Consider the following 10,267-nt stretch of genomic DNA (forward strand, 5'->3'; position numbering starts at 1 on the left):
CTTAAAGGTCTTAGTCACCAGGTCATAAAATCCCTTTTAAAAAAATTGTTTGTTGTGGACTTTTTGAAAAAGTTTCAGTAAATGGCCACCATTTTAACCCATTTATTTTATCTCATATCATCTCACCTTGTCTCATTTCATTTAATTTCATGCCATTTTTCATAATAATCAACTTCATTTCACTTCATATTATCATTTTAAAATAAGACTTGACCTAAAGGTCTTCGTTACCATGTCATAAAATGCCTTTCAAAAAATATGAGTTTGTTGTGTTGAAACTTGAAAGTTGAATGTTTTCAAACAAGTTAGATGTAATTAGAAAGTAGGCAATGATTCCATATACCGTTATATTCCATTTTTATTGAAATCGCTTGGTCTTTTGTTAGTGCGTGAATTTATATTAAGCCGTAGAAATGCCCAACATTTTAGACTTCGTGTTCCTCAATCTCGCTATCTCGGTTACTTGTACCGGTGTTTTAATAAAAAAATTCGGAGATTATGTTCCTGCCTTCATAAAAAAAAGTTTCTCCTATGGTTCCTTCGCTTATCAAGGATCGGAAGCGAACTTTTTACAAATAATTGAAATACCTAAAGCTTACTACAGACATTTTTATTTATTTTCGTCAATTTTCAGTGTTTTATCATTATTTTATATGATATTCGTTTATTTTCTCGGCTTTAGTGTAAACGAATATCTCTTTACCGTATTGAATTACATTCTACTCGAAGATCAACCCCCTGGTAAGTTATTTTTATTTTAATGTTTACGTTAGGTGCAGATTCACAAAGATTCAAAATTGACACAAATCCTACCACAGGATTTGACTAAAACTTTCGGATACCCAGAACTTAAGTAAAAATCACAATTATCTATACTTAAATTTTTTTAATTTAAAACAGTGTATTTAAGTTTCATGGCTTGATAATAAAGTAAATTTTGGATAGCACTGTCTGGATAAATTCTCAATTAGATCTGAAATATATTCCTAGAAGATTTTTTTAATAAATTTACATACTAAATATGTAATGTATTCTATTTCAGTATCAGTCACAGCAGCTCTTTTGGCACTCTCTCTTCTCACCTTGCAATGCCTACGGAGACTATATGAGACATATTATTTACAAGTATTTGCAAAGTCCAGCAAAATGAACATTAGCCACTATTTTGCTGGAATCATACACTATTTTGCATGTATAGTTGTGTGTGTTGGACAAGCACCACTGTTTTGTGGTATGGATGGCAATATTATTTGATATAAATCTTTCTATTTAACCATTTTAGTTTATTTTATTTTGCATAGTTAATTTTGTACAAAAAATTTAAATATTTTTTTATAGTATTATATGTATCTAGCGGTAGGCAGCGGCTTGGCTCTGCCCCTGGCATTACTGAAGTCCATGGGCGACGGTAACCACTCACCATCAGGTGGGCCGTATGGTCGTCTGCCTACAAGGGCAATAAAAAAAAAATGTATAAGTAACTAGTGAGTTGTTAAATATTCAATATATATGCTACTTAATTTATAAAGATGGCTTTACACAGAATAAACAAAAAACACTATTATATTATGACCTTAATAGTAACTAAAATTTAATAAAATATATTCTATTTCAGGAAGTCAAAATAGAGAAAAAGTGACATGGATTGATACAAAAACTACAATTTTATTTGTACCCTGTACCTTAATCTTCCTTTGGTGTTGGTATGAACAGTATCAAACAAACATCATATTTGCATATCTCAGAAAAGACAAAAAATCAAATAAAATTGTTACAGAAGACCATGGTGTGCCTAATGGGAGAATGTTTAAATATGTTTCGAGTCCCCATAGAATGTGTGAGATAATAATGTACACTGTTTTAGTATTTTTAATAACAACAAAGACTTTTGTGTGCATTTATTTATGGGTTTTGTCTAATCAGGTAAGATATTGATTTTAGATATTGGGTATTTTATTATTTTAATGTCTGCAGGTGAAAAACAAGAACAATGTTACAATTAAATTGTATAAATGTTTTCCCACCTTCCAATCCTGATTGGGTTGCTACCCATAATAGTAATACTCAAAACCGTGGCACACTTATTTTGAAATTATTTAAAAAAATCTGAAAGATGCCTATCAAGAAGTGAATTGGAAGAGTGCTTACCAAACACAGTAGACACATTTTGTGAGATGTTTGCGTGCAGAATTGGCTGATTTTAGACTGTTTTATAGTTTTGTTAATAATAATACTATTTGTTTTAGATACAAACAGGCATCCATGCCCATGAATGGTATAAGAAAACATTCAAGAACTATCCAGGGAAGAGAACTGCAGTCTGCCCTTATGTACTGTAAAGTAAACACTAAGTTACAAACATGCATTTTTTCAGCAAATTTGTGAAACAGTATTCGTTTCAGAGGCTTTAGCTACAAATCTATAATTTAAGTTTTCTAAATGTTGTTAAATCTATTTTCCTAGCTGTTTGTATTTTAACATGGTGTATATACATTTATAATATGATATAAGTTGGATGTTTATATGTACATTTCAAAATTAAGTACATAGATAGATACTTAATCTGGCCTTGATATAAATATAAGTAAACTTAGTTTCCTTATGTGGCTGATAAACTTTGGTGTAATCAATGTTTTTTTTTTTTTAATTACTTTGTATTTATTTTCCATAACACGGAAAAGTTAAGGACCATTTTCTCACATTTTTTTCCTCTTACCTAATCGTTGGTAGCCTAGAGGGGCTATACCAACTTCGCGCGGACTCGCTCCGATATTTGGGTTTGTGTTTGATAGAAATCCGTGAATGCCACTACCCATCATAAAATAAGAGCTTTGCGTCTTAATTTGCTGTCAGACTATGCTATACTATAATCCCATAAAGTATAGCAGCCTATACTTAGCCAATAATATATAGTACAGTACTGTGTGAACGTGTCCTTATCAATGTATGGTGTGCGATATTGTTGTGCTATGAGCTATATACTATATGCTATTATATTATAGCGTAGTCTGAAAGCGGCTTTAAATATAGGGTTGCATATTTACTAAAGTAAACAGGTAGATGACACACGGTTACTGCAGCACCTATGTTAATGTCACGCCGCCGTAGATTGCCTAGCTCACCTTGAAATTTCGAATTCATATTAATCCTCTGTACCAGAAATCATGATTGCATTGTGATGGTAGTAAAGCATCAAAAAAAACAACAAATAACTTTTTCTTTATAACTTTATTGACCAACGTAATTAATATAAGTTTCAAAAATCACACACTTGAAAAAATCTATAGCCATTAAACTCAATGACTCAGATCAAAAAGGTTCTCTTCCATTTATTAAATTTACTTGTGAGATATATTTTAAAAGTATAAATAGGGGACGACGTTGGTCTCTTGCGTAGTAATTTACTCACTTGAACAAGAAACTGAAACAAAATATTAAATTAAAAACACTTGTGTGAATATGAAATGAATATTAATAGCTTTAGCTTAAATCGTTTATTCGGTTAGCGCGGTATGGACTTGTGATGCGTAGAGAGAAGATGCATGTGACTAGGAGATGTATGGAAATGGTAGTGCAAGGTAGAGGGGGAAGTAATGCGTTTCGGTTTGAAGGGTGGGGAAGCCGTTGTAACTGTAAGTATACTTGAGACCTTAGAACTTATATCTCAAGGTGGGTGACGTATTTACGTTGTGGATGTCTATGGGCTCCAGTATCAGGTGGGGTATGGGTTCGTCCACCCATCTAAGCAATAACAAAAGAAAAAAAACGTGTGGCACTCGGGAACTGCCGCGGTAAAGCTATTGCATAGCATTTTTTATCAACTTATGCAATTATAATTAGACAATGATAATTTAATATTAAAACAATAATAAAACAAGACCACGCTATATTAAACATTAATAAAAGCAAAACCTTAACTGTCCCCTTCACACTCATAAGCTAGACCGCGCGAGAGAGAGATGGGCAGACTTTTTATGCTGCGCATGCAGTGTGACGTCACGCCACGCGCTTATTCACAAACACTACACAAGCGCAACGTGTGAATGTGTTGAACGCGAGCTACATGGTAGGCGGAGTGAGGGGTGTAAGGTTTTTTTCGTTACGGAATTTCATGATTCCGCTCTCAAGCCGCGCTCAAGGCCTGCGATAAAATCTATGCAATAGCTTAAAAAGGTCGACCGAAGAAGACATGGATGGAGTGTGTGAATGACGATATGAGAGAGGAGTGAGTGTTCTGATGACGGCTGATAGAAGAGAAAAATAATAGAAGAAAAAATAATTGTGTCGACCCCACCTTTTTTTTTTTTTTTTTTCCACAGGAGAAAATCGCCGGATCCCCACCCGCGCGGCAGGTGGGGTATGTGGGAGTTGAACCTCACTAAAAACTCCTGCCGCTCACAACCGGCGCCCTACCTCGGACCGGGCCGGAGCCCAGTCGGGGCTATTGAAACGGCAGGACAGGGTTGACGCAGAGCACATTACATCCATCCCACCGTCCCACGGACGCCGGACCGGTGGCCGCCAGCGACACGACCACCGGTTCCCTCGTTCAGCGGGCCGAGAGCCCGCTTTGATGGCGCCGCGTTACACCTTCCCCCAGAGCGGTCGGGGGAACGCGGTCTACCATCACCCGGCTTCCTATTGCGGGTGAGCGTGCAGAGCACGCCACTCCACGTCTGGGTCCCTCCCCGCACAAAACGGGTGGGACCCCTAGCTCTTAGGGGGCCAGGTCACGGATACGACCCCGGTCCCGACCCCCTGCTCGGCGGCGGCGGGTTTCTGCGTAGTGAGGAGAGCTTTCCCTCACTCGCCCCGCCGCCTCCTTCTGCGAGATGGTGCACTCGCAGAAGTCGAGCATAGCCTTCCATGACTCATCGCTGCCAAGCATCGACGCCACGACGCCAGGCAGCGACAAGTCAGGTCCTATCTTTGCGACCAGGACACGGCGCTGCACCTCCCAAGCGGGGCAGACAGCGAGCGTATGCTCCGCCGTGTCCAGGTCGTGTCCACAATGGTGACACCTCGTCGTCGGCTCAGCCCCTATCCGGCGCAGGTACTTCCCGAAGCATCCGTGCCCGGTCAGCACCTGCACCAGACGAAAGGTGAGACGTCCTTCGCCACGATTCACCCAGTCATCAAAGACCGGGTAAACCGCCTCGACGGTCCGTAGCCCCCACGTGGGGTTGGCCAATCGCCTCGACCACGACTCGAGCACGGACCGCCGAGAATGGGCCTTCCGCGCCCGCAGCTCACTTTCGGGGAGACGCGCCACGCCCCGAGCACGAAGCTCGCTGCGCCACCGATAGTCGGCAGCGAGCGACTCCGCCTCCAGCTCCCATGGCGGCGTCCCCGCCAAGACACACGCCGCCTCGAAGGAGACGGTGCGATATCCGCGGATGACCCTGATGGCAACGGTGCGCTGCGGCCGGCGCAGGAACCGAGCCATAGTGGCCCGGTTGCGCGGCTCAGCCCACACAGGTGCACCGTACAGGGCCATCGATCGCACCACCCCCGCGTAGAGACGGCGCACAACCTGATCCGGTCCCCCAATATTCGGGAGCAGCCGGCTCAAAGAACCGGCCGTCCCCATCAATCGGGGGACCAGCTCCGCAAAGTGAGCACGAAAAGCCCACCGGCTGTCCAACACGAGGCCGAGGTACTTCAACTGCACCCCGACCCCTATCCGGACGCCTCCAACCACGATGTGGGTGTCAACTGGTGGCGCCCTCCGCGGCCCGTGAAACCACAGAGCCTCGGATTTACTGAGCGCCACGTCGAGACCCAGCCTCCTTATCCTTCCGACGACGAGGGCCACTCCCGCTGTGGCGAGACGGGCAGACTCCCTAAAATCATCCCCCCGGGCCACGACCAACGTGTCGTCCGCGTAACAAATAACGCGGAGGCCCGGGAGGAGGGCGCCCCTCAGCACCCAGTCGTACCCGATATTCCACAAGAGGGGGCCGGGACCGACCCCTGCGGAACACCACGCACGACCGGAAAACGATGAAGGGTCCCACCGTACCCGGTACATACGACCGACCTGGCCCCCAAATAGGACCCAACCAGCCGGCGGAGGTAGAGGGGCACTCCATGCCTCTCCAGTGCCCCCCCTATCACGGTCCAGGGCAGAGTGTTAAATGCGTTGGCGATGTCAAGAGACACCGCCAGCGCCACCCCACCCCGAGAAACGGCCTCGTCCGAGAGGGACCGCACGCGAAGAATTGCATCCACGGTCGAACGGCCCTCCCGGAAGCCGTACTGCTCCGCCGACAGGTCAGGCCCCACCCCGACCAGGTGCCGAACGATGCGGGCAGCCAGAATACGTTCCAGCAATTTTCCCGCCTCGTCCAGCAGCACGATAGGACGATACCCGGCGGCTGTATCCACCGGGCGCCCCTCCTTCCTCAACAACACAAGTCTACCCGTCCGCCAGAGCGACGGAAACCGTCCCGACTCCAAGCAGCCATTATATAGCTCAAGGAGCCGGTCCCTCAGGGCACCGAGGGCCAAGGCCAATACCCGGCCGTGGACTCCGTCCGGGCCGGGGGCCGTGTCTTTCGCAGTCATCTTGACAACGGCCACCCGGAGGTCTGCCTCGGTAATACGGGGCACCTCAGCAGGAGCTTGGCCGTCGACGGTGTCAGACGGCCCGCCCATAGCGGGAGGGACAAAACCCTCCCGCTCCTGCGGGAACAACGCCGAAACGATGTCCCGCAGCTGCTGGGGCGTCGACCCCACCTAGTGGGATTAGGTGGAGAAAAAGAAGAAGAGCTAAAATCGTTTACAAAAATGAAATGCTTACTTATTTAATTGCTATTTAACTCTATAAACGTAATAGAATACGTAATGGAAAGATTGTAGTGTATACCCATTACAGCATATATTTGAAGTACAACTAGAATATCTGATTGAGCCACATAGAGCAGAACTTGCCTAATTGATAGGCTACTAGGGATACGACTGCTCTCTTGAATCTTTCGAATAATATACAAAAGCTATAACTTACCTATATGGATATCCTTGCGTCTTTGCTCTGAATACTGATAAAAGCAGTGAGAAGAACACGCAGACTAATATTAGACCAACAACTGACTGGAACCTTCGACGCTTCCCTTCGGCCAGGGTTCGTGTTGGGTCATGGTTTTTAACTCCACCTGCTGCTTCAATCATTAGGATCATACCCACAACCACAGCCCCATCTTAATAATTTTGCTAAGGAATATTTATTTATTACAGATTGATTGATTGATTATTGAATTACAGATTACAGCTCTATTGTTAATGATAAATAACTTAGTGACTAGACAGACACTGTCATGTCAATATTTCAAATCTTAAAAGTCGGTATGGCGTATGTGCATGGGGTGTTACTGCTGTCCTGGTCATTTCTGCCTTGGAAATTCGACCTACAATCTCGTCGATGACTAAATTTATAATAAGATTTATATGAGCTTGTGAACTATTTGAGACTAGAAACTAGTTTTCCACAAGTGACAATATTGGATTGTTTCATTTTCTATGAAATGATGAAATCGTCCAAACTATTAGACTCACTTGCTTTGTACTACTAAATTATGAATCATGCAGAAGGATGAAGTGCTTAAAATTGTGAGTGCACATAATCATTGATATTGAAAGGAACATAATAAAACTATAGAATTTTGAAAGGATACTCAGTATAGCAACAATGTAACTCTCCAATACAAACTGTCCGTGTGATCCCCCGTTTATATAGACCGGGCCAGTTTTTGTTCTATGGAAAAATGGTGGGCCTCTAATTTGATTCCACATCTGCCCAGACACCATTGCAAAGCAGAAGAACACAGCACAGACTGCCCATAACTGTTTATTGTAGAGGAACTCGAGGTTGTTTCTACGGATATAAAGAAAACCAGCCAATATGATGAAGAGAGTTGAAAAAGCTACAGCCGCTGAGTAATTTGGTGATCGGAAGACTCGAATCTGGAAATAAACATATGTACATACTATAGTTTTTGTGTAAATCTACAAAATTTTGTTTATGACAATATATAGTTTAATTTAAATATCTTCATCCCATCAACCATGTTTTATATAGGGACTACTCTGAAGAAACGTTTGAGATAATCCTTTCATTCCTTTTACCATTGCACCACCAGCCACCAGTACCAATTACATCCATACTATCTAGAAATACTATGCTCAAAAATTCATCAAGTGCATTCTGAAATTTGTTTGCATGTTCCATTTGACATATCAATAGATAAAACAAAATACCAATAAACATTCCTGCTTGGTGTTTCCTGAGCACTATGATATATCGTTCTTCAATAAAGAAATAATATACTGTAGATAGTCATAGTGTTTGCTTTATTTTTATTACATTAATTTGTAATCTTTACACCAACCTGTACATCAGTTCTGTCCTGTATCCACTTAGCAATGGCCTCAGCATGGATGCCAGCTCTCTCAAAGTCCATTGTGTCAGCGGGCTTAGGTTTGCCTTTAGCTGGGAAGTGCATTATCACAGGTGCAGTATTAAGCCGTAACTGGAACAGTAAAAGATTTTAGTTAGCCAGTAGACAACAAATTGATTCCCTTGTCATATTTCAAGTGTAGGTAATAAATTTTAAACTTACCATTTGGAAGATATCTGAGCCTTCATCAAAATCAACAATACCAAAGAATAATTTATTATTGTAAGCAGCTGAGAATCTAAATGAGTTGGCCACCAACAAATATTCGTCGTTAACATGCTGACAGATAGCACACCTTCTTGCAGGTGCCATTGCAGTGAACATCACTACAAATGAATAATCCCTTGGAGGAGACTTCACATATTCCTTAAACTTATTTATGTTTAATGGAATTACAGACTTCTTTGCTGTAATATCAGTCAACTGCTGCACTTTCTCCTCAATCTGAAATTTTACACTACGTTACAGGTAAGATCCTAAATAATTGACTTTCCTCGTGTCTCAGGGGAGGCAAATGCCTTTTGTGTGTTTCTATCGGCAGTGATGGGCGTAAGCTCGTCTACTGTTAATAAAACCTCAAGAACCGGTGCGGCCTGTAGATTTCGATTTATTTACCCCTTTAGCTCGAGGTTGCGCAGCTCCTTCATAGTATGTTGTAGTTATTGTTAGTAACAATAATACTTTTAAATTCATGTTTAACTTATGAATGATTCCTACTAAGTACTAGAATCAACTCAAAAAGTTAAATTAAATGGATTTCTTAATGTAGGTACGTATCACCGATAAATTGACATTTGCCAACTCAAAACGAAAATAAGAAACGTCAAACACAAATAATACCACATCAACAACATAAAAATCTCTAAGCGAACAAAACAGATCGGGTAAAATTTGCTCCCTTTTTTTCTTACTTAAGCTGGTAGTCATGAGAGCTATGCCATCGCTACCTAACGTGTAGGTGAACTCTCGGGCCCAAGCCTGGGGGCGTTGCTAACACTAGCCCTAGCCCAAGAGCAGTGCTTCGCAGAATCTACTACCAGATCGGAGACGCGACTCACTGAGAAGTTCCGGCGAGAAACTCAGTGGGCAAGTTCCCAGTATCATATCTTTATTCCGAAACCACAGGGAATGCTAATTCATAAACCTCAATCACTCAATTCCGCAGAGCATTCTACATGGAACCTACGGTACAAGGTACAATTTTATTCTTCCAGTCCACGTTGACCCCTATCCGGAGGTTGGAACAATACACAACATTGTGTTTAATGAACATTGAATAGGCATAAAATTAAAATTTCTCAAATTTGACATTAGTTCCAATTAACTCCGATACTGGGCATAACTCGAAAAACTAACAATCTAGTGTTCTCAAAAATGTGTTGGGATCATGGAGTTAATAAGTACCTGTTGGGATGCTCATAGATATTTCATTGCATCACCACTACAAAATGTAATTTCTTCCTCTGAGCAAGTAATCACTACGATTTCTCAATTTGGAGACTCAGTGATCTTTTTTTTTATTGCTTAAATGAGTGGACGAGCTCGCAGCCCACCTGGTGTTAAGTGGTTACCTACTGGAGCCCATAGACATCTACAAACGTAAATGCGCCACGCACCTTGAGATATAAGTTCTAAGGTAAGTTCTAAGGTCCCAGTATAGTTACAACGGCTGCTCCACCCTTCAAACCGAAACGCATTACTGCTTCACGGCAGAAATAGGCAGGGAGGTGGTACCTACCCGTGCGGACTCACAAGAGGTGCTACCACCAGTAATTACGCAAATTATAATTTTTCGGGTTTCATTTTTATTA

At 42.2% G+C, this 10,267-nt stretch overlaps 2 protein-coding genes across 2 annotated transcripts; one reads left to right on the forward strand and one right to left on the reverse strand.

Moving 5' to 3' along the window:
• The first annotated feature begins 244 nt into the window (after positions 1-244).
• LOC114244031 (polyprenal reductase) lies at positions 245-3,209 on the forward strand. Its single transcript, XM_028175721.2, has 4 exons — positions 245-741; positions 1,043-1,231; positions 1,616-1,923; positions 2,247-3,209. Exons 1-4 carry the CDS (start codon positions 414-416, stop codon positions 2,337-2,339), a joined length of 918 nt encoding a protein of 305 aa, XP_028031522.2. The 5' UTR covers positions 245-413; the 3' UTR covers positions 2,340-3,209.
• Ostgamma (oligosaccharide transferase gamma subunit) lies at positions 3,210-9,333 on the reverse strand. The gene is made up of 6 exons (XM_028175793.2): positions 9,072-9,333; positions 8,619-8,900; positions 8,388-8,528; positions 7,674-7,962; positions 7,007-7,199; positions 3,210-3,421 (listed from the first exon to the last, which is right to left on the reverse strand). The coding sequence occupies exons 1-6, from the start codon at positions 9,147-9,149 to the stop codon at positions 3,406-3,408; spliced, it is 999 nt and encodes a 332-aa protein (XP_028031594.2). The 5' UTR covers positions 9,150-9,333; the 3' UTR covers positions 3,210-3,405.
• Positions 9,334-10,267: the final 934 nt, after the last annotated feature.

The sequence above is a fragment of the Bombyx mandarina genome, chromosome 13, assembly GCF_030267445.1.
Source record: "Bombyx mandarina strain Sakado chromosome 13, ASM3026744v2".
NCBI classification, from domain to species: Eukaryota; Metazoa; Arthropoda; class Insecta; order Lepidoptera; family Bombycidae; genus Bombyx; species Bombyx mandarina.